The 24,798-nt window shown below is 45.6% G+C and overlaps 1 protein-coding gene across 13 annotated transcripts; it reads right to left on the reverse strand.

The window, feature by feature from the left end:
* Nucleotides 1–1,256: 1,256 nt before the first annotated feature.
* TEX35 (testis expressed 35) lies at nucleotides 1,257–23,208 on the reverse strand. 13 transcript variants are annotated; one of them, XM_020868845.2, is made up of 12 exons: nucleotides 23,035–23,207; nucleotides 22,448–22,591; nucleotides 22,210–22,260; nucleotides 21,520–21,588; nucleotides 20,509–20,565; nucleotides 19,771–19,830; nucleotides 14,963–15,027; nucleotides 14,547–14,733; nucleotides 14,169–14,212; nucleotides 7,657–7,706; nucleotides 6,085–6,109; nucleotides 4,598–4,762 (listed from the first exon to the last, which is right to left on the reverse strand). In XM_020868845.2, exons 1-12 carry the CDS (start codon nucleotides 23,071–23,073, stop codon nucleotides 4,744–4,746), a joined length of 810 nt encoding a protein of 269 aa, XP_020724504.1. In that variant the 5' UTR covers nucleotides 23,074–23,207; the 3' UTR covers nucleotides 4,598–4,743. The 13 variants fall into 13 exon arrangements, with proteins under 13 accessions (XP_070330123.1, XP_070330124.1, XP_020724504.1 ...); XM_070474022.1 differs by lacking the exon at nucleotides 14,169–14,212 and having other exon boundaries at nucleotides 1,257–4,762; nucleotides 23,035–23,208; XM_020868843.2 differs by lacking the exon at nucleotides 6,085–6,109.
* Between the last annotated feature and the right edge of the window lie 1,590 nt (nucleotides 23,209–24,798).

A 24,798-nucleotide genomic window follows, 5' to 3' on the forward strand; every position in this document is an offset into this window, starting at 1 on the left:
GAAACCCACAGACACTACTTCCCCACGCAGTGCAGTCATAAGCACCTCTGCAGCTTGGTCCTGCCCTCGGCTGGTGGACATCTGGTGTGAGTTCAGCTACACTCATGCCTCACACATAATTATTTCTGTAACCAGTTCTTTCTCCTTGAGTTTTCATAAGGTTTAAGTTTCTGCTTCATTTTTGGATGGTGAGTTGAGAGTCTCATTCTGTAGAACACCTCTGAAGGAAAATTATTATGTTATAGAAAATCTAGTTATGAGAAAGTATGTTGAGAAGGAAACAAGAAAGGTGATCTTATCGTTCTTAGTTATGGATCCTTTACCTAAACTGTTTTGTTTATATGTTTGTTTTTCTTACACTTTGTTATAAATCTTTTGTTCGTTTTAGTTTTTTTAATTTTAGAGACCTTTGAATATACACCAAAGTAGGTAGATTAGTATCATGAACTACCACACACCCCTCAATCTGCCAACCCCAAAAATAACCAAACCGATTCCATTTCCCACACTCTTCCATTTAGCCCACCTTCTATTATTTTGAAGCAGATCCCAGATATACTACTTCATCTGTAAAAGTTTTAGTAAATAAAAAAAGAACTCTTTTTGTATCATAACCAGTAATTCCTAGTGTTCAAATTTCCCACTTGTCTCTTAAATATCATATGATACCGTTGATATATAAAATATTTTTAAAAAGATACAAATGAACTTATTTACAAAACAGAAACACTCACAGACTTAGAGAGGAACTTATAGTTACCAGAGGGGAAGTGGGGAACGAGGACAGATAGATTGGGAGTTTGGGATTAACATGTACACACTACTATATTTTAAAAGGATAACTAACAAGGACCTATTATATAGCACAGGAAACTTGGCTCAAGATTCTATAATAACCTAAATGGGAAAAGAATTTGGAAAAAAAAAAAGGCTACTTCTATGGGCATAATTGAATCACAAATCACTTTGCTGTACACCTGTAATCAATTGTGTTCTGATATAAAACAAATATTTTTTTAAAATTTCCCAATTGTCATAAATGGATTTTTAGGAATACAGTTTGAATCAGGGTTCAAATGAGGTTCATCTGTTGAAATTGGTTGCTTTGACTTTCAACAGCTTTAATCTTTTTTTTTTTTTTTTTCTTGTAATTTGTTTTTTGAAGACACTGGGTTCTTTATTCTGTAGATTTAACCACAATCTAGATTTTGCTGCTAACCTTTCTGTGGTATAATTTTACAAGATCTCTGTCCATATTTTTCCTGTAAATTGGTAACTAGAGCTTAATAATGTTCAGGTGTGGTCTCAGTGGTGGATATTCTTCCAACAGGAGGCATGTGATGTCGTCTGTCTCTTTCCATATTAGATGCTGCAGATGGTCAATGCCTGAATCTTTTGAAAGATCTACTGTTTAAAAATAGTGATATCTGACTCTATCACTTTCTCCTTCATGGAAGTATTCTAGCTTATAAATAAAGGAAGAATGATAGAATCAGATACTACTGTTTATCTACTGTTTCACACCCAAGATAATTGTTTGCTTTCCTCCATTTACCATTTCAAAACAAAGAATTGCTTTCCTACCATCCTCCAACAGTAAACAGTTTAGTTTTTAGTATTACTATGAATTCATGGATTTTTAAACATGTGTTTCAGTTCATTGCAGTTAACATTCTTATTGATGCTTCCCATTTTGACCAGTGTGAGTCTCTTCCACTTGATTCCTGAATCTTTTAAACATGACTAGAGAACACTATCAGAGAAGGCAATGGCACCCCACTCCAATACTCTTGCCTGGAAAATCTCATGGACAGAGGAGCCCCTGGTGGGCTGCAGTGCATGGGGTCTCTAAGAGTTACGACTGAGTGACTTCACTCTCACTTTTCACTTTCATGCATTGCAGAAGGAATTGGCAGCCCACTCCAGAATTCTTGGCTGGAGAATCCCAGGGAAGGTGGAACCTGGTGGGCTGCCGTCTATGGGGTCGCACAGTCGGACACGACTGAAGCGACTTAGCAGCAGCAGCATCCTGGTGTTAGAGTAGGTATTGACTTTAGTTCTGAGTCACTAGCACTGAATCCACAAATGTTGATGAACACCAGGTGGGGAGAGATAAAAAGAGCCTTCAGGTGTAGGCAGTGGATGGAGGAGGAGGAGGTTGGGGGAAGCCTGCAAGAGCAGTGTTTCTCAAACATTAATATGCATGTGAATTCCCTGGCAATCTTTTTGAAAGGCAGAGTCTGATGTAGCAGGCCTGGGGGGCTGAAATGCTGCATATCTAAAAAGCCTCCGAGAGATGCAGGCATGCTGGTCCTCAGCTGCACTCTGAATATCCAGGCTCTCCAAGTGATAAGTAGTTAGAGGGGTGTCAGGACTAAATGCTGAAGAAGCTCAGAGCAGGGATGAGGGAGCTGTCATAGAGGAGGCGGCGTTTTGGCAGTGACTTTTCTTAAGAACCAGGAGCATAGCAACAGAGTAGTGGCATCTTCACTTTTCAGCTTTAAAGAAATTATTATTAAGGTATAACATTCGTAGATCAAAGAGAACAAGATCCAGTTTCTGAGATACAATTCACACACTACAAAGTTCACCCTTTTAAAGTGTATACTTGAACTGTCCTTCATATAGTCATAGAGATGTATAATTATTGCCACTATGTAATTCCAGAACATTCCCATCACTCCCCAAAAGAAATTCCGTATCCATTAGCACTCATTCCCTACTTCCCCCTCCTTCAGCCCCTAGCAATCACCAATCTATTTTCTATCACTGTGGATTTGCCTATTCTGGACTTTAATATAAATAAAATCATACTATATGTAGTCCTTTGTGACTAGCTTCTTTCACTGAGCATCATGTTTTCAAGGTCCACTCATGTCATGGCATGTATCTGTACATTATTGCTTTTTATAGTTGAGTAATATTCCATGGTACGGACAGATCACATTTTGTTTGTTAATCATCACCAGCTGATGAACACTTGCTATTATGAATAATGCGGCTATAAATATTGAGGCACGTGTTTTGTGTGTATGTGTGTGGCATATATTTTCAATTCTTCAGGGTATATACTTAGGAGTGGAATTGCTGGGTCATAGTGGTAACTCTATGTTAAGTTTTTGAGGAACTGCCAAACTGTTTTCCAAAGCAGCAATACCATCTAGCATCTTCGGTTTGATGAATAAATGTTTATACACAGCACACACCCATATCACCACCACCCAGGTCAAGAATAGGAAATTATCACCACTCTAGAACCCTCCCTTGAACCTCTAGTTTACCTCTGTCACTACCAACGGCTGGGGCTTTGAGAAGTAGAATGGGGGGGACGTGCCCTGTGGTGAGAGCAGCCTTACCAAAGGCATAGTGAACCAGGCAGGGCTTTTCATCAGCTTTAAATCCTTCTGTGTGGACACGTACCACTTTCTCCTGCTGTACCCAGGCCTGGTGAGCAAACAGGCTTCCTCACTTCCTGTGCAGCCAGTGGGCCCTTTCAGAGCAACAGCAAGCCCTGACTTGGGATCCTCCGGGAGGCCCCGGGATTGGGGGTGGGCAGCTGAAGCAGGGAAGCCATGTGTCCGATGCCCAAGATTCATCCCGAAGGACAGCTTCAGCGCCAAGCACCCTGGTGACGCCTGCAGCAGGGCCAGTGGCTGCCGTGGGGGAGTCTGCCTTGGCCTTGGTGCTGTCACCGTCCCTCCCGCCCCTTGGACGTCCACTTACCTCCCACCAGCAGTCCCTTTGGAAAAACCCAGGCTTCCAGAGAGGCCAGACTATCTGAGCAGGTCTCCCACAAGCAGGGAATCAAGAAGGGGCAGTGGGCAATGCAGCCTCCTGTTCTGCGGTCAAAATCTTCAGAGCGTGCTTTGCTGGGAGGTACTCCTGGGAGGAGGCCCTTGCAGGGTCCAAGCCTGCCGTCAACCACAGCGAGGCCCCAGCTCTGGGAGGACCCTGCTCCTGCCTCAGGGGTTCTCCTGCATCCAACCCTGCAGACCTTCTCTCTCTGGTCTCGTCCCAGCACACACACGTGCGTGCACACACACACACACACACAGAGTCACAGTCACAAAACTCAAAACTGCTCAGAGATGTATCACTGACCTGCAAGCCTTGACTTGCCAATGACGTTTCCATACCAGCACCCCCACCGGAAGTCCCTCCTGCCAGCTCCTCTAAGAGAGTGTGTGAGACCGCCCCGCCCTCCTCAAACAGGTGTCTGGCTTTGTTTCCAGAATACCACCCCTGACACAAACAGCCTGAAGTTGTCATGTCTTTTCAGCCCACTGTCTGGGAATCTCCCAGGTGGGGGATTTGGTTGGGTCTTCTTGAAAAGACGCACAATGTCCCTGGGAGGACCAACCTGCTGCCGGTCAGCGTGTGTTAGTTTAATGACGACTCAGCTACCAACACTGAGCTGACAAGGGCAGCTGCAGGCCTGGGAGTGTGGATGGGGAGTGGAGGGTATAAAACCCTGGATCACGGTGACCATGATGGGCAGGGCAGGTTGGGGCATGCTGCAGGAGCCCTGGGCAGTCCAAGGCTCTGGAGAGATTCCCAAGTCAGGATCTAGAAAGGAAAATGGGAGGGAGCCAGAGACTAACTTCTTAAGGTTATGTTTTATATGCACCAGGCAGGGGCTGGAAGCCAACCTCTTCCTCTTCCCCAGGGTCCTCCTGCTCCTACTTGTCTCTCTTCTTCTTCTCTTCCCACGCTCACTTTCCTCTCCTCCACACTGCCCTTCCCCTATTCCTTTCCTCTGACCCTGAAACAGAAAATAACCTTATTAGCTCTATTTCCTCTGTATTAAAGACTTAAAAGGCTTTCGCCTCAGGTTCTAACTGTAGTTATGGCATCACTTGATAGGGAAAATGCATTGTCTAGCCCTGTGCCTGACTCGTCACAGGTGCTCAGCAAGTGCTGGTTAAGGGAATAACGGCATGAATGAAAGTGACTTCATTTTGAGTTGCTAAGGCCAGATCTGGAGGTGGACTTTTGGAACCCATACCTATTTGGGTGACCACTGACTTTCCTGCAGGCACAGATCAGAGGTGTCTGTTGCCCTGGGCTCCCACAAGATTCCAAAGATGAAGCCAGGGTGGGACCCAGGATCCAGACCCCTAATCTTGTGTGATTTCTTTTCTTGCCTCTTTGCAGTTTTTGCTTCTGGAGGGGGGTCAGTGGGCAGAGACTGATGGGGTCACAGCGCCCTCTGCTGGTGTATTTTCAAAGGCAGTTTTTGCATATCTGGGTTTATATTTAATAATGTTTACTTTTGTTTTTAATGGGCTTGGGTGAGACAGGGAATGAGGATCTGGTTTTATGACAGGCTCATTCTTCATGAATGTCAAGAATGAAAGTGGCCCTTGGTGATAAAAATGAGTGTCAGGGTGGGCTCCCAGGCATTAATAATTTAATTGAAAGCAGGTTCTGGTTTTAACAACCTCCCTGGCCCCAGTGCCTAAGTGTCAGGTGGAAACACCTTCTGCTCCAGGCTCAGTGCCGTATCTCTGATAGTATCAGGCTCTCTCACTTGGTTTTAAGAGAGACGCATGTGATTTTGTCTGAGTGAGCTGAGAGAACTTTCTCCAAGCGGGAGAAGCAAAGTTGCCCACAGCAGGATTGGCTCCTGGACAGGGGCTGGCATTGAGCTTTCTGTACTCATCATGAATCGTGGCTCCCCCAAAGCCGGGCAGACACTGAAGAACTCCTGGGCAGGAAGGTAGCGGGCAGAGGGAGAGAACCCAAGGCCAAACTAACCGAGACTATGTGGCAGCCCCTTGCTCAGGGAAGCCCCCTATTTTCCATACAGCGGACGGCCCAGCACGGCTTCTCACACTAGAGCACACTGGAGTCACCTGGGAAGTCGTGTTAAAATGCAGGTCCTGATTCAGTAGGCCTGCCTTCTAGCCTGAGACTCTGCATTCCAAACAAGCTCCTAGATGATGCTGATGCTGCTGGCCTAGGGACCACACAGGGAAAGCAAGCGTGTAGAGGAAATAGATTCTGACATCAGAATGCTCAGGCAGAATTCTGACCTCACCTCTGCCACTTATGCTGTGACCTTGGACAGATTATTTTCATTACCTTCTCTCTCTGAGTCTGCTTCGTCCTGCACAAAATAGGGAAGATGACCGTTTATGTGACCTCATAGAAAGACAGACAGAATGACTTCATGGGGTTGTTGTAAGAATAAAATGAAATGATGCAGGTGAAGTTCTTAGTGCAGAGCCTGTAGTCTCCAGCACATGGCAAATATCTTTATACTCATGTGTCCATCCGGCAAGTGTCTGTCAGCCCCCTGCTGTGCCCTTGGCACTGCCATGGGCCCCACATCGAGCAGTGAGAGAAACACAATCTCTGCTCTCAAGGAACTTACACTCGAGCAGAAGACAGACCACAGGCAAGTGAAATGGATAGGATGTGAGCAGGTGCTAAGTGAGCTGCAGAAGCAAACAAGGGAGAGTGAGGAGGATGAGGAACGGTAAGCATGAGCATACTGTTGTTTGTGAGGCCTGGGGAAGTGTCACTGAGAAGGGAACACTGACATATACACACTACCATGGGTAAAATAGATCATGAGAGGGAAGCTGCTATATAACACTGGGAGCTCAGCTTGGGGCTCCGTGATGGCCTGGGCGGGGGGCGGGAGGAAGGCTCAAGAGGGAAGGGGTATATGTATATAACACAACCCTATAAAGCAATTATACTCCAATTTTTTTTAAAGTTCATTTGGATTTTCTGTAAGATGGGGGAGATCCAAATGAACTTTCTGGCCAACCCAATATATGTTAAAACTCAGAACTGTACATCTCCAAAATTCAATGTATGCAAATACTTTTAATCTAAATAGAGACTATTTTAAAATGACAAAAAAATGTAATTTTGAGGGGATGACCTCATGGATGGCTGAAGAAATGGGAGGGACCGTTGGTGAGTGCAAAGGCCTGAGGAAAGAGTGTACATGGTGTGTGTGAAGAACCAAGAGGAGCCCGGGGTGGTGGGGGAGGAAAACGGGTAACAGATGAGTGTGGAGGAGCAGGGTCCATCCTTGAGGGCATTGCAAGCAGCAGCTTTGGATTTTTCTCTGAGAGAAAAGAGCAAATGCTGGAAGTTCTGAGCATAAAAGCAACATGATCTAACTGGCATTCTAAAAGGACAAGTTTGGCTTGTTGGGGGTGGACTGTGGGAAATCCTCTTCTACTCCAGGAGCACTGTGATTGCTCAGGTGAGAGAGGAGGGTGGGGTGCAGAGATCCCTGGGAGCAGTGGTGGGAGGGTATGTATTCATGGCTGTAAGCATCTACCCACATTCATCTTGTTCCCTATTATCCACCCCCCTTTTTTGGGCTGCACTGAGTCTTAGTTGTGGAATGCAGGATCTTTGGTTGTGGCCGAGAACTCCTAGTTGCAGCATGTGGGATCTAGTTTCCTGACCAGGGATCAAACCCCAGCCCCCTGCACTGGGAGTACAGAGGCTTAGACACTGGAGCACCAGGGAAGTCCCTCCTTATTTCCTTTTAAATTATCCTTTGAGTGGAGTCCATTTGCCCCCTTCCTCTGGGTGAACACTTGGATAGGGCACAATTTCATTGGCCACTCCCAGGAAACAGAAAGATCCAAGGTGCTTCTCATCAGAAAGCATTTGGGGAAATCTCACCTGATTTTGTCTCTGTTCTTAAGACTTCTTCCTGGGCCATCTTTCTCTTCCTTAAAAAAAAAAAAAAGAAAAGAAAGCTGTTAGTTCTATTATACAAATAATGCATGTTCCTTGTAGAAACATTAGAGATTATAGATAAACACAAAGAATGACATCAGAAATTGTCATAATCTTACTGCTCAGAGAAAACCACTGCTATTATTCTATTCTTGTATAATTCTTTCTAAGTCTCTTCAGTTCATGCAGTCTCTATGTGCATGCACACACACACACATATAAATTTTTTACTAAAAAATGGGATGATATTCTAATACTATGTAATACACCAATATTATTGATGGCATTAAATATATTTCACAACATATTATTCTTAATGTCAGCAGAGCATTTCATTTTATGGGTGTACCACAATTTATTTAACCAATGGGTGTCCATTTATTTTGTTTCTGATTTTTAAATATATACATGTCATAAATGACTCCCTGATGAGTATCCTTGTAGCTAAATCCTGGCAGCCATCTGTAATTTTTTCCCTATCTTTTAAAGCATCTGATACATATCACCAAGTTGCTCTCAGCATATTTGTGTGAATTAGACTCATCCTGGAGTTGCTCATCTCCCCACAGACACAACACCCATAAAAAACAAAATGAACGCTTCTTGGTCACATTTAAAAGCTGATACTGATATTAAAGTGTCAGATGGGCAACTTTGCACCATTTTGCTTCACCACCTGCTGAAGGCTCATTCTTCATCTTCTGGGTCTTCTAGGACTGGAATTAGGGTCAGGCTTTCAGACTCACTGTTCAATCCCTGAGTAAGATCTGGATTGGATTTGGTTGTGGTTTTTTTTCCCCTAATACAGAGGGAAGTATCAGAATCACCTTGGTCACACTTATCAGAGGGTAAATCACCTTTCAAACACTGAGGAGGGTGCAGGGAAGCTCTAGGGATCCCTGAAGCCAGACAGGGACACTTAGGAAGGTGGGTGGGAAGTTCATTGCCATGGAAATGTATATACTCAGACCTGTTTCACCTGGGAGGGATGGGGCTCCTGACCATGGTGGTGGATGCCTGAGCCCACCCTCACCCAGCTTCTGGGGCTGGAGGCAACCCGTGACAAGGGAGAAGGGAGGCGGTGAGTGCAGGTCATACCAGGGCCCAGGGCAGTGATGGGAATGGATGATACAGTCTGGCCTCCTCCTGGGCCCAGCCCTGCCTGCCTAACTTCTCTGGTGACTCCTTGAGTCAGGGCCTGGGGCTGCAGCACCTGTGGGTGGGCTGGGATGAGCCACTTGCCCCTCACTCTGCTAGAAGTCAGACACTGACATTACAAAGAAAGGATGCTGCTTTACAAGGGACGACTCTGTCCTCTAGGACACAGTCTCAATCCCCATACATCTAATAATTTCTTATTGATTCATTTCCTAATATACACTTCCTCTCAAGACAGTTATTCTTTTAATATTGAAGTAGATCAAATCTCATTTAATTGTAGACTTCACTCTGATTGGAGTCAGTCTTAGGTGTTGGGAAACTGCGATGGAGAACTGAAACTTTTTAATCTGGGAAAGGCAATTCTGACTTCATCGTCATTGTTATCATAGTCTGGGTTTTTTGAGAGTTGAATTCCTCCAAATATGTTCTTTTTTAGCTCTCACTGAAAGTGAAGTGAAAGTCTCTCAGTTGTGTCTGACTATTTGCTACCCCATGGCCTATATAGTTCATGGAATTCTCCAGGCCAGAATACTGGCGAGGGTAGCCTTTCCCTTCTCCAGGGGATCTTCCCAACCCAGGAATTGAACCTAGGTCTCCCGCATTGCAGGCAGCTTCTTTACCAGCTGAGTCACCAGGTAAGCCCAAGAATACTGGAGTAGGTAGTCTACTCCTTCTCCAGCAGATCTTTCCAACCCAGGAATGGAACTGGGGTCTCCTGCATTGCAGGCAGATTCTTTACCAGTTGAGCTACCAGGGAAGCCCCAGCTCTCATCACACCCCTTTGAGTTAGGTGTGGTTACACTCACATTCCAGATGAAAACACCCAGTCTGAGAGGTGATGTGACTTACCTACAGCCACACCATTGATTTATGTCCAGAGTCAGCTGACCCTCAGGTCTGTTTCTCCTTTGATCTCATCTCATTGCCCTTGGAAACGCAACCAGCCCCAGAGAGTCACAGAGCACTAGCCCAGGAGTCAGAAAACCTGAGTTCTGGTCTTGGCTTTGCTACACATGGGCTGTGTGACTGAGGGCACTTCTCTGCACCTCTCTGGGTCTCAGAAGCCTCACTGTAAACTGAAAAGATCTGACCATTCTCTAAGATTCCTTCTAACCATGGAGCCTTATTTCAGGTTTATTGGGTCGTAACCGAAAGCCACTTTGCTTAAACAGAAATGGGCGCGGTGGTCCGAGTCCAGAGACTCTCATGAAGCCAAGCCAGGGGCCAGCACCAGGCCAGCAGGGCTGAGGCCAGGCAGTGGTACTTGCTGCCCCCTCTCCGGAACTGCACAAGTCTCCACTTCTCTCCACTCCTCTGTTTTTAGCCTTCTCTCTCTGCAAAACGGTTTATTTTTTCTGTAGATTACCTTTCTCTGCTTCTTTGGCCAATAGTGGCAGATGTCTCCCCAGCTCCTAATTACAAGACCAGTTCTGGGGGCCAACTGAGTCTCCCCAAATCCCAACTTTAAATTCCCAGGGACAGAAATCAACTGGGCAAGTTGAGGCTGGCTGTCCACCTTGTTCTGATCAACTGGGCCCTGTAGCACAAAGCAGAAGTGGTGGCCCAGGTTGGGGAAATGCGCCCTCCCCACAAGAGGCTCTGTTCTCAGGAGAGGAGACACATCTTTTCAGAGAAGAGACAGGTTAAGCATAATTCCCTTCCAGATGAGGTGACCTTGAGACCAACAGAAAAAGCACAAGCTCACAGCAAAGCTGGCCCACGGGACGCGTCGGCAGGAATGACAGGCTGCGGCTCCCTGAAGGTCTGTTCCCGAGGGCAGACACGACAGCTGTCTGACAGCCAGGCAGACCTGTCCCCCAACACACAGTGTTGCCCTTCTGCGGCCTGTGAGTTGGATGACGTGAAACTGGGACACAGGGGAGCTTGGACAGGGTCAAGGGACAGGGACTGCGGAGACCACTGCCCCCAGGCCTCGCGGCTTGGTTAGCACTGCTCGGTCATTTGCACAAAGAAGACTCAGCGCTTCAGCTGATCCTGGCAGCTGTTTCCCTGATGCCCTTCTTTCAGGTCTTCAAACCGGCACATGGGTTCTCTCTCGCTGTATAACAAATTGCCTCAAAACCTAGCAACTTAAAGCAACAAGCATTTATTATTTCACAGAGTCTGCAGGTCAGGTAGTTAGGAGAAGCTCATCTGGGTTCTGGCTCATTGTCTCCTCATGAGGTGCGGCAGTCAGCGATGGCCAGGGCTGCAGTCCTCTCAAGGCTCAGCAGGGGCTGGAAGAGGGCTACTCACACCAGTGTCGGCAGGAGGCCTCGGCTCCTTGCCATGTGGCACTCACATAGGCCTGCTTGAGTCCACACCCCATGGCAGTGAGCTTCACCCAGAATGAGTGTGCGAAAGAGAGCAAGATGGAAGTCACGTGTCCTTGATGACTTTGTCTCAGAAGTAACACACCATCACTTCCATCATATTCGATTCATTAGAAGCCAGTCACTGTCTAATCCTCACTTAAGGGGAGAGGAACTATGTTCCTATTGAAAGCGTATCGAATTTGTGGGTCTATGCCAAACCAGAACTGAGCACAGAATTGAGCCAGACAATGTTCCCAAGTGTTTGGAGGCTTAGGAGTCAAGAGATGGGGTCTGGAGGGTCCTGTTTGGTGGCAGAAATCAGTCTCCAAAGATATTCTAATCTCCAGAACTTGTGAATATGTTGTTATACAGCAAAGGAGAAGTAAGGCTGATCATCAGCTGACCTTAAACTAAGGAGAATAGCTGGATTATCTAGGAGGGCTCAATGTAATCACAGGGGTCCTTCCAAGTGGAAGGAGGCAGAAGAAGAATCAGAGTGATCCTGAGCATTATTTACAGTAGCTAGAACACAACAGCAATCTAGATGCCCATCAACAGATGAATGGATAAGGAAGCTGTGGTACATATATACAATGGGGTATTATTCAGTCATAAAAAGGAATGCATTTGAGTCAGTTCTAAAGAGGTGGATGAACCTAGAGCCTATTATACAGAGTCAAGTCAGTCAGAAAAACAAATACTGTATATTAACGCATATATATATGGAATCTAGAAAAATGGTACTGATGAACTTATTTGCAGGGAAACAGTGGTGATGCAGACACAGAGGACAGACTCATGGACACAGGGATGGGGAGGAGGACAGAGTGGGATATATGGAGAGAGTGGGATGTAAGGAGAGAGTAGCATGAAAACATTTACACTGCCATATGTAATATACATAGCCAAAGGGAATCTGCTGCATAACTCAGGGGACCCAAACCAGGGCTCTGTAACAACCTAGAGGGGTAGGATGGGGAGGGAGGCAGAAGAGAGGTTCAAGAGGGAATGGGCATAGGTATACCCATGGCTGATTCATGCTGATATTTGGCAGAAACCAACATAATACTATAAAGCAATTATCTTTCTATTAAAAATAGATTAATTTTTAAATAAAAGAATAGGAGTGATGCAGAGTGAGAGAGACTTGACTGGCCACTGCTGGCTTTGAAGATGGAAGGGGGCCGTGAGCCGGGGAAGACATGCAACCTCTAGAGTCTAAAAAAGGCAAGGAACCAGATTCTCCTGAGCTGCAGAAGGAATGTAGGCCTGCCAACGCCTTGACTGTAGCCCAGTGAGACTGATTTTGGGCCAATTCTGTGTTGTCTTAAGCCATTAAATGTGTCATCTGTTACAGCAGCAATAGGAAACAAACAGACGGTGATACCCACCTTTCTCCCTTTTGTAATCTATTTCTGTTTCATCACAGTTGTACTATTATCAGGCTTATTTATATATAGTCCATATTTTTAATACCCCTGTTTACCATCTCTCCTTTAAAACTATAAGCTCCTTGAGGGCAAAATCTATGTTTTTGGGGGGGTTTTGTTTATTTTTTTCAAGGCATATCTGAAGCACCAAGGCACTGCTCATAACTATGCAGCTATTAGGAACTTGATCAGTCATTTTCTAGATCAGATGGCAACCCACTCCAGTGTTCTTGCCTGGAGAATCCCATGGACAGAGGAGCCTGGCAGGCTACAGTCCATGGGGTCCTGGGAGTCGGATGCAACTTAGCAACTAAACCACAAAAGCTGAAGCACCCAACTTGGCAGAGTGACGAAACAAGAGAAAGCTAATGGGAAATAAAACGTGAAATCCCATTAATTCATCCTTCATTGAACTGAATCCAAAGAATTTCACCCATGGCAGGATAGTTTGTTGAAATCCTTTCTCTGTATCTTTCTTGGTCCTCATTTCAAGGCAGCAGCCAGGCTTCCCCTTATCTTGGTGGAGGGATTTTGGGCAGGACACAGCATGGGGCAGTGGGAGATCAGTGGCTCGTCCCCACCTTTAAAGGCCTCTGAAGGGCAAGGTCTCCTTCAGGTGGGGTGGGGATGAGGAAACATGCCAGAGAATAAGGGTGGATCCTCAGAGCCCCGAAAGGGAGCAAGTTCCCACGAGCAGGGGAGCCTCAAGTCCTGCTTGGAAACGAGACCTCAGAGGGAGGCAGTGCAGGTTAGACCCTGGGCTCAGGAGTTCCTCCCATTGCCCAACACACACACACACACACTCCTGGGATCATACAGAATGGCATCTGATATCTTCAGGGCCTTCCCTTTGACCTGGGACATCTGTAGAACCAGGTGAAGTGGAGGGAGGCGGTGGAGACACTCAGGATGACCCTAAGGATTTCCCACTGAACCATCAGGAAAGCAGAAGAGAGGCTGGAGTCTGAAACAGTGATTTTGATCTAAAAAAGTGATAGTCCTTCCACTCCCAAGTTTGAGACTGATATTCAATACTTTGACTCCTGCTTTGGCTTTAAAGGAAGATTTTACTCTCCTGGTGGAAGGAGCCAGGGGCAGGGTGGTATGTAAGAAGGCAGCAAGCCTTTCAAGGAGCTGAACCCAAGCCGCTGATGGGTCCTGAGGTAGCATTAAGTTGGAACTATGTCCTCGGTCACACAGGAGTAGAAGTACAGATAAATCAGAAAGCAGGTCCAGACGCCAAGGGTGAAAAGGATGCCCAGGCGTGGTATGGAACTTTCCTGTTATATGGGGAGAAAGTCAGGAGCCTGAAGCGAGGTCAGCTGGGCAGCTGGCAAGGCACCCTGCCCTCCACAGAGGCCTCTGGGCAGCCCCCAGCCTGGGCTAAGCAAGTCCTCCTTCCTCGAAGTGCCACGCCCTCTAAGGCCGGGTGGATGCGGTGGGGGCGGAGCCTGCACAGGCTGGGGTTGATGGTAATGCGCCCTGGAGCACCGCCTTTGGGATGACTGGGCACCCGATTGAGACAAGGGGCTTGCAGGGATCTACCTACCCCTGATCGTAGCTGTTCTGTGGGGTACACAACAAACGTTTCTCCTGTGGAGGACAGAAATGGCACAAGAAAGATCATTTTTCCCTGGTCCAAGATGACCAGGCTGCTGGGCACCTCATCGGGTCTTGCTATAGGAGAGGATAGAACAATATAGTTGCACTTGGGAGCGGACGCATCCAGGGTTGAGTCCTACTTGGTCATGGTTTCAGAATCTCCCCAGTCCTAGAGGGCAAGACCCCAGAGTGGATTCAAGACTAGGGAGGCATGCCCCGGCCGGGAGAGGAGTGGGACCAGGGGAGAGAGGGAGTCCAGGGGAGGTAGGGGGACCAGAAGTCCAGGGGTGTAACACTGGGGCAGGGTGGGGAGGGCTTCACTTACAAAGCAGGAGTCGCACTGGTGAAGGGAGTCCACTGGGTCTTTTGGTTGTTGCAGTGCCATCTTTTTCTGAAGAGAGAGTGGTGCTCTACCAGCTCCATCCATTTTCCTGAGCCGGAGCTGTGAGTCTGTGTCTGTCTTTCCTATCAGCCTGAGTTCTTGCTGCATCTTCAGTCCTCTCCTAAAGGGACTGGGGATTCAGGAAAGGGCAGAATTGGGGAGAATAATTTTCAAAGTGAAAGGAACTAACCAGTAGCGTGGGTGGCCATGGAGGGTCTTGACTCCAAGCCACTGGGGCAAGAGAAATTAAGACAGCTCCTTGAAGGCTCTGGGAGTCCTCTGAACTTCAAGGACATTTGGCAAAGAAAAGGAAGGAGACTCTTTAGGGATGAGGAGAGATGGGGGCAGGTTGTACTTACAACTTGCTGTTCTTCTGTATATTTATTAAAACATCCATCTTCTCATCCATATCCTTTTGCATTTCCTTCCAAGAGAGAATTCAAAGCTAGAATCATCATCATGAAGGGCTTCTGAAATCCCTTTCTCCTGCTTCACTCTGTGAACCACTGCGAGGCCACCTCCACATATTATTTCCTCAAGAATCCTCACTGGCCCTGGCTGAGGTAGCTCACAGAATATCCACGACACATGCCACCCACCCCTCCTTGTCGCCTTCCCCATTCCATGATGAAACTGAAGGCAGAGTCCTTAGGGGCTTGTTCAAAGTCTCCAGGTGAGTCAGACGCCAGGATCTGTTTTACCTGATCTTCCACTTGAATGAAACCCTATCTGCCTTGGTTCAATGCCTATAAAACCATGGAACCAAGAAAACAAATCTTACGACCCCGAAAGACACTTCTGACTCCAATGGTTTGACCCCTGCCATGTACACAGATCCTGTATATCTGTGTTTGTTCCATCTCTTACCCAATTCCTGGCAGAAATGGTCAACAAAAAACAGATAATAGTGCAAATGGCTCCTCACACGTATTGTTAAGAACTGAAATAATAATAATAAAGTCTTCTTGGTAAAGTTTAGAGCTAAAAAATTTGACCTGGAAAAATTGGAGAGAAATAGTGGTCACAAAGAAACTCTAAGATTACTGATAGTATCTGTTGAGGACAAAAACAGGATTGGATGGAATATCACAAAATATAAATAAAAAATAATTTGCTTCCAGGAGAATCATTTTAATAATAAAAAAATGAAAGATTTGGGAAGAGTTTACTGATCTGGGATAGAAAATTAATCAAGGAATTACTGTCAGGATGGAAATGATTTCCCAAAAAGGTCTTTTTGAAAAGCATTTAAGTGTTTGTATAAATTTTGAATAAGAAACTTGTATTCATAAGTAAAGCCAAAATATCCTTGAAGTCACAATTCCCCCTGGGTCCAGGGACTTCCGTAGTGGTCCAGTGACATAGACTCTGAGATCCGATTGCAGGAGGCCCAGGTTCCATCCCTAGTCGGGGAACTAGATCCCACACGCTACAACTAATGATCCCACATGCCACAGTCAAATAAATAAATATCCTTAAAAATTTCCCCTGGGTCCAAAACATAAGAGTCAATACATTGCACTTTCTTAGAAGTCTCACCATCACTTCAAACTCATACTTCAAACTGATCTCCATCATTTTCTCTTTTAAATTTGCTGTCTCCCTACTGTCCTTGTCACTGTCATCTCTTTCTTCTAGCCGTCCAGATTAAAACTGGTGTCTTCATGCACGCTTGCCTCTCCTATTTTCTTTCTACTGAATCGGCCACCAAGCATGCTATTTTCCCTTCACTGCATCGTTCGGATTTACCCTATTCCTTCTGTTCCTACACTGGGTCCAGCCTTCTTCACCTTGAGCGGGGATGCGGCTTCCTGTTTGATATTCTTGCTCCAGACGACCCCCACCTGCTCCCTGGTGCCCGCACCCCAACCCCGCCCCAGCCACCTTGCAAGCAGCTGCCTATTCAGCTTTCTGAAGTGCTGTTCCTAGCGTGTTCTTTGATTAAGAATCTCCAGAGACCTCTTACCGTTTACACAACTAAGTCCCAACCTGTCTGCCCGTCTTTCAAAAGCCTTCATTATCCATCGCCTTTGTGCCCGCTCCATTTTATTTCTCACAGTTTCCCCCAATGATCCTACTTATATGACTGATCTCCCCACTGACCGTGATAAGCTTTGCGTTCCTCCTGCTTCCATGCTGTGTGCAAGCTGCTCCCGTGCCCAAAATAGCCTCCTTTGTGCCTTGTGATACCCAGTCCTACCCACTAACAAAACACTGTGTTTGCATTTTAATACAGAAATAGCACAATCCTCTGCAGAAAATTGGACAATACAGAGGAATATAAAAGGGAAAATTAATCTCATCATCTAGTGATAACAGCAATTAACCCTTTTGGTATATTTCTTTCCAGTCTTTTTTCTATATAATTACTTAGCTATTTTTTTTCACTTAGTTGTGATCAACCTGTATATTATTACTTGCATCTTGCTTTTTTAACTTCTCATTATAAGCATTCTTTCTAAACACTGTCTCCTATAGTTAATTTTCATTATATGTTAATAGAGATATCATATTTTATTTGACTATTCCTCTACCATTGGAAATTGTGGTTGTTGACAATTTTTTGCTGTTATAAATAATCCTGTGATGAACATCTTTTTATACGTACCCATGCAGGCATTTCTGATTATTCTCATAGGTTAAATTCTGAGAAGTCAAAGAGTTGATAAGTCATAGGGTTTTGATAGTTTTGATACCTATTGTCTAAATTCCTTTTCAGTTTTGTACAAACTTGTACTCCGATCAGCTGTCAAGAGCATTCCTATCTTGATTTGTAATTGTCATAGATTAAAACTTGGTTTATTCGAATGTGGCAATTACCTAAGTATTGTTTTCATTTGCATTTATTTGATTATTCATTAGGTAAAACTTTGTATTTATTGCTTTTTAGTAATATTCTTATCTGTGGATTGTTCACATACACCTTTGCCCATTTTTCTATTCGATTGTTAATGATTTGTGTGAGTTTTATATGTTATAGATAAAAACCTTTTGTCTATGTCGATCATATTTGTGGAAAATTATTTCCTTCAAACTGTTGTGTACTTTCTAATTATGTGTGTGGTGCTTTCCTGTTATGATTTTTAAATTTTTTATATAGTTAAACATATCAGTATTTCTTTTATGATTTCTTTTACTGTAATTATATTGAGACCATTCAGTTAAATACATACAATTTCTTTTTTTAATTCAGTTTATAGTGTTAACTGAGTTAAGTTTTTCCCTTATATAATCAGGCAATATTATTCTTTTTGTTTAATTTTTATTGGAGTATAGTTGATTTACAATATTTTATTAAAGTTTCTGCAATACAGCAAAGTGAATCAGATAAGCATAGATCCACACTTTGTAAAATTCTTTCCTCATGTAGGTCATTACGTTGAGAAGAGTTCCTTGTGCTATACAGTAGTTTCTTATTGTTATCTATTTTATATATTGTAGTATGTATATATCAACCCCGGTCTCCCAATTTATCCCTCCTCCCCTGCCCCTCCCCCCAGTAATCATAAGGTTATTTTCTTCATCTGTGGCTGGATTTTTGTTTTGTAAGGAAGTTCATTTGTAACATTTTTTAAGATTTCACATATAAGTAATAGGATATTTGTTTTTCTCTCTCTGACTTAGGTCACTGAGTATGACAATTTCTAGGTCCATCCATGTTGCTGCAAATGACATTACTTCATTAATTTTATAGTTGAATAATATTTCATCATATAAATATTCTTAATATTAATAATCTTTTCCTTCTCACTGATAATTTTAAAAATCATCTTCATTGTATTTTAAATTTCATAGAGCTGTGGTGCCCAATTGTGAGCATAGAATTGAATCAACTGAGGATCTTTAAACATTACCAATGCCCAGACCTCTGATTTAACTGCTATGGGGTGCAGCCAGCTGTAAAGAGAGGCCGCTCAAAACCACAGTACAGGTGATTCCAACGTGTGGCCAATGTTAACAACTACTGCTAAAGTGCTAAGGACCTGGTTCTCATTAGAAGTAACCATCTTAATCATGTAACAGCATTTTGAGCAATGGTGCCCCAGTTTGGAGGTTTTCATTCAGTTCATCTGGTCCAGGGCCTGGAACTGGAGAAATCCACAGAAGTGATCCCTGTCAGAGAGGCTGTTACAGGGTTCTCTATGCTGCTTTATTTCATTTGTCTGCTTATCCTTGGGCTGTATCACCTTCATTTGATTATTGTGACTTCATTATGAACTTCAATATCTGGTGAGGGTAATGCCTCTTTACAACTCTTGAAAAATTTATAGGTAAATGCACTTGCCGATTTATGCTTTTACATTGGTTGTTCTCAAATTTCTTCCTGGGGAACATGAATGAAACCCCAGTGTGTGAGGACCTGCGTGTGCTCTGTTTCTTATATTAGTGCTCCCACTGATTCTGAAACTCAAAGTTTGAAAACTGCTATTCTAGAAGCTAGATAATCTCTTTAGTCATTACTGAATTCAAAAATAACCTTATTGGACTCTTGGATAGATTTGCATTTAACTTTCAAACTTTTAGACTCACCTTACCACTCACTTTCCCTAGGGCACTTCCCTGGTGAACCAATGGCTAAGACACTGTGCTCCCAATGCAGGGGCCCAGGTTCAATCCATGGTCAGAGCACTAGATCCCACGCGCCCTGACTAAGAGTTCACGTGCTGCAACTAAAAAGATACTGTGTGCCACAAAAAAGACCTGAGGCAGTCAAATAAATAAATATTGAAAAAAGAAAAAGACTCACTTTCTCTAAAATGACTTTCTGGTTACCCCAGTCCACATTCACTTCTCATGTCTTTAAACTCCTAGTTAAGTGACATCCGGTCATCATTCAACTTTGTACTTGTATGGCTCCTGTGTGCTCAGTCGCATCTGACTCTTTGAGACTATATAGACTGTAGCCTGCCAGGCTGCTCTGTCCATGAGATTATCCTGGCAAGGATACTGGAGTGGATTGCCATTTCCTCCTCCAGGAGATCTTCCTGACCCAGGGATCAAACCCGCATCTCCTTGGCTCCTACATTATCAGGCAAATTCTGGTACTTACTTGTTATTTATGCAATAGAGTTTGAGTCTCTTACTAGATTGTAAGCACTTTGAGAGCGGGCTCTGGCTTCTCCTTCCATGATTCCTGGCCCATGGAGGGCATTCAGTAAATACTTACCTTCATAATCTCCACAAATTCCTGGAGTTTATCAAAATCCTTGTCCATTACATCCTTTATCTAGTGAGGAAGAAAGGCACACAGCACATTACTGAATGTGGAGTTGTCTTTCAAGAGTTTTAAGGTAAGTGCTGTGACTGCTCCCCTGGAATGAGCTGATAAAGTTTAAGGGATGTTCTAATAATGACTTATTAAAGCCACTTCTTGCCAAAAGTCCGTGAAGTGTAAATGCATGTACCACCAAGTCACCAGCAGCAGCGGCCTGGGCATAACTTGGATCTGGCCATGGTAAGGCTGCCATGTGGAACTCAAACCACAGCTTCAATTGCACATTCTTGCTTGAGTATTTGCTTTGTTCACAAATAAGCTATAGGTGATTTCAGCAGAGAAACAAGACTTCTTGCTCTGCAGCTTGCTCAGGGGAGGAGAAATTGGTCCCCTGACTGCCTCCAAATTCCAAATCAGCCCCTCACTCTGTCACTAGGTTGTATCTCCCCATCCTAATCAATGAGACACCTTAGACAGCCCTTATCATTCAAAAATTGTATTTAAGCCTCAGACATGTAAGAAACAAATAACCTAAGCTGCCTGATACAAGCACTCTAGGGAATTTGGGCTCAGTTACTTGTATTGCTCTTTCATGCAATTTCCGAATTCCTTCACTATTCAAAGTTAGATGTTGCATTTTCCCGGAAACTACCCTGTAACTCCATGAGAGGTAAAGTCTCATCCTGTTACCTGTTTTATCTCCTCCATTTTTTCCTTCAGCTCTTCCCTCACTTCCCTGAGTTCATCCTGAGGAAATAAAAGAGAGAAGGAGTAAAGAAATGTCTTGGATAGAAGGGAAACAGTCAAAAGAAGGAAAGGAAAGGTCCTGGGCATGGCCAAAAGAGGAGCAGAAGACCATTGCCAGCAGGGAGGGAAGAAAGGACACTGTTAAGAAAACAGTGCAGTGGGACACATTGTACCTCCAGGTGCTGATGCACTCTGAAAAGGTCACACACTCCCTGCTGTGGTGTGGCCACCAAAATCGCACAGTCTAAGTCTAATGGTGAGGAAGCATCAGACAACCTGGACTGAGGTCATTCTACAAAATAAGTGATTTGTAATCCTCAAAACTGACAGTGTCCCAGAATACAAGGTCTTAGAACTGTTCTAGACGAAAAAAGACATGGAAACTGGGAGCCAGGTGTGATTCTGAATTGGATCCCAAACCAAAAAAAATGTATCTCCTCTTTTGTTATGAAAGACATTGGCGGGATAACTGGGGGAATTAGATTAAGGGCTGTAGATGAGAACTGTATCAACATGAATCTCCTGACTTTGACATCTGGATGATTGTACTATGGCTGTGTAAGAGAGTGATCTTGTTTTGAGGAAATGCATACTGATATTTGGGAGAACCACATGCTTGCAAATGGTTCAGGATATATGTGTATATATATATATAGTGTGTGTGTGTGTAAATATATATTTATGTATGAGTATGATAAAAAGAGAAAATAGTGTAATAAAAGGCCAACATTTGGAAATCCGGGGAAGAGTAGACTAGAACTCACTGTACCATTTTTTTGGAAAATTTTCTGTAAGCCAGAAACAATTTTAAGGTAAAAGCAGAAGGAGTGAAGTCACAGCGGCTGGGGCAGAACTGTAGGTAGCAGCAGTTTACCTGCCGCCGCGGTTGTTCTGTCAGCCCCACCTGTTCACTGTGTTGGCCCAACCTGCTGCTTCCAGGGTCCCCACACCTACCTTTAGCTCCTTTGTTCCTCCTGGTTTGGTAAATGGCCCTTCTTGTTTAGCTCCTTTGTAGTCATATGTCTATTGGTTGAAAACAGAAACATGGAATATTGGAAATTGCCAGTGTGGGCAGTTGAGGCGAGAGAGGTTCCCCCCTAGGTTCGGCTCCTCCCTTCGGGCCAGGGCAGAGGTGAGAGCTGGTGTTCTGGCCCCACCAGCACCAGAGTTCCCTCAGTCCTTCTCCTTTGTCTGATCCCATCTCATCCCACTCCCTTCCTGACCCGCTGGGCCTCAGCTTTCCATCCCCATGGCAGTCATGATCATTCTCGCCACAGGGCCTCTGGACGTGTGGCTTCCTCCAGCCCTGGTGCTCATCCTTGGCCCTCCAGTGACCAAGCCTTGTCCTCTCCACGCTGAGGAAGGCCTTTCCTGACAGCCCCCCCAGACCTACAGTAGCCACCCAGTTTCATCTTCCTATTTCAATCTCCTGTATCGTAGGTAATGCTACCAGATTTTTCCTCATTTATTTATGCCTCTGCTTTGTTCTATGACAGCAGAGTGCTCTCTCTCTCTCTTTTGTGTATCTGCCAGCACCTGGAAAAAGTCTTGGCCACCAGGAATGGCGAATGACCCCTGATTCCAAGTCACCTCCCCATGGGTCTCAGGCCTGGATGCCGGGATGGCATCAAAAAAGCTTCTTACTTTGATCGGCTCCGGCTTCAATTCCAGGCAAACTGCCTTGTAGTTCTTGCTCTGCGGAGAGGGAAGGTGGGATTCAGGCTGCCAGGTATCAGGCTTGGGGAGGACTAGGGGAGCTCGGAGAGGCTTGGGGAGGACTGAGAAAAATTGGGGAGGACCCCTTACCCACCCCACCCTGCCTGTCCAATTGCACTTCAGATCAGGCCCACATGCCCCCAGCTCGTGAGCCAAGACAACTCACATTTTGTCCTGTTCTAGTCCTCTCATGAGTAAAACCTCCCTGTTCAGCAGGCTGCCCTCTTCTTGCTGGGGGCAGGGATGGGGGAGCTGGCAAGAGCACTTGGAGATAACTGAAGGAAGCTGGGTAAGTCGTTTTTCGGGAGCACTGATTTGGAGGTAGAGAGACAGACTGGAATCCTAGTCTCAGCCATCCTCCTCACTGGTTGTGTCAACGTAGGCAAGTTACTTAATCTCTCGGAGCCTTTATTTCTTAATCTTTAAATTGTGGGTGATAATTACCTTTATTGAATGGGCTTCTCCTATGCCTTAAACATGCGGGTCAGAGGTAGACCTTGCTGGGGTCGTGGCTCCCAGAGTGGCCGGAGTTGGGGTGGGCCATTTCAGTGCTCCTCGTCCTAGCGGGGGAGTCCTTGCCACCTCAAGGCCCAGGGTCCATTCCCCACCCTCCTTCCAGGCTGAGAGGCTACCTCGTGCTCAGAGGGAGAAGGAAAAGCTGAGGATTTGCTGGGGACTCTCTATACCCCCACCCCCACCTCCACCCAGTGGGAGCTCAAAGGCGCCCCACGTTGGCCGCCGTTTCTCCTTTACCAGACTTGTCTTCTTCAGTTCCGCCCTCTTGGCTGACATGATGGAGGAGGCCAGAGTGTTCTTCCACTTCCCAACCTCCCCTCGACGGGCCCCTGTGACCAGGCCGCTGTCCTAGACAGCTTACAGGCCAAGGTCAGGCAGGATGGCCACCTCTCTGTGGGTGGAACAGCTGAGGTCACAATGCCCAGGACCCACACGCCGGCCCAGAGCGTCACTGCAGCTGTGAGCCTGGGGTGCCTTGGCAATGGAGAAGAGGACCTCAGCACGGGTTCTGAAGTCTCCCTCCAGCGAAGGGGTGGGGGACCCCCTGCAGAGGCCACCTGAAGGGCCGCAGCCTGTACGGCCCAAGCACAGGGCACACCCTGGAGAAGGAAAAATTGTTGGCTGCACCCCACCAGGACCTCCCCCCACCTCTAAGACCAGGAGGAGGCGTCTGCCCTCAACAGTGAGCTTCTCCTCGGAGGCCACACACCTGCCCTCCTGGCCCTTCCTCCAGCCTGAAGCTATTTTGGGTTGAGGTGCCCTGAAGTTTCTGCAGTTCAAGGTGTCCGTGCTGTGCTAACCCGGGGCTCTTGGTACCAGTCTCAGCAGGATGATCTCTGATGCCCTGGCCTGACTTTACAGCTGGTCCTGCCCCTCTCCCCTCTCCCACCCAACTACATTCTTCCTCCTGGTTTTTCTACCCTCCTGTAAGAGTGTCAGGGCAAAAAGCAATAAGTAGACAGTGTGAATGGTGAGATCCTGGATGATGGGCAAGGAAGGTTACTGAGGCCATTCTAAGGGCAACTGTGCTTTGTGTTTAAAAGACAAGTGGACACAGGGCGGGAAAAGGAGAGTGGGATGAATCGGGAGATTAGCATTGACATATATATACTACCATGTGTAAAAGAGATAGCTAGTGGGGAAAGACAGCACAGGGAGCTCAACTCGGTGCTCTGTGAAGACCGAGAGGGATGGGATGGTTGGGGGACGGTGGAAGGTCCTAGAAGGAGGGGATATATGTACACTTATAGCTGATTCACACTGTTGTATGACAGAAACTATCACAACATTGTAAAGCAATTATACTCCAATTTTTAAAAAATCCACCAAAAAAAGTCTAAACAACATGGCCTCCCCTGAGACCTAAAATTATTCCATATCCGGGTTAGGAAACCTACTTTCTCTACCCTCTTATCCTTGGGTATTCTCCCTCTCATTTCAAATACTAGTTGCTCTAGAAAGGGCCAACTTGGAAGTTCCTAGGACAGACAGTACAGGAAGTGATGCAAATTGCATGTTAAATATGTGCCCGCATCCCAGACATGACTGATTGCGCTCACCTGACCATTTCCTGGGACTGTGCCTGTCCTTGCCAGAGGCTCTGGGCTCTGGGACTTATTTTGCAGCTTCCGTCCTCAGGACAGACCTTGATCTCAGCCCATCACAACCAAAGCAAAATGTCTGTCACTGTTCAGCTGGGGAGGGGAGGGGTGGGGCAGGAAGTGGTGGGGAGTTCCCCAGGCGTCTATCCCCCTCGTTCCAAATGAGGGGTTGGAACACTAAGGTCTTTTGACCACTGTGCTCAGTCACCTGAGATCTGCTGACCCCATGGCAGGAGGGCCCTTCCTTCACAGGTTTCCAAAGATCCCATAGGCTTTAGCAGGGAACTACAGTGAAAATTACTGACTCCTCAGTATTTACCAGCCTAGTGAAAATGGGCACCATCTTCTCTATGTTGGGGATTGAGTTCCTCAATGTCCTTTGTTTTGGGGAGCAATTGTT

Source organism: Odocoileus virginianus, chromosome 11, assembly GCF_023699985.2.
Source record: "Odocoileus virginianus isolate 20LAN1187 ecotype Illinois chromosome 11, Ovbor_1.2, whole genome shotgun sequence".
Classification (NCBI taxonomy): Eukaryota; Metazoa; Chordata; class Mammalia; order Artiodactyla; family Cervidae; genus Odocoileus; species Odocoileus virginianus.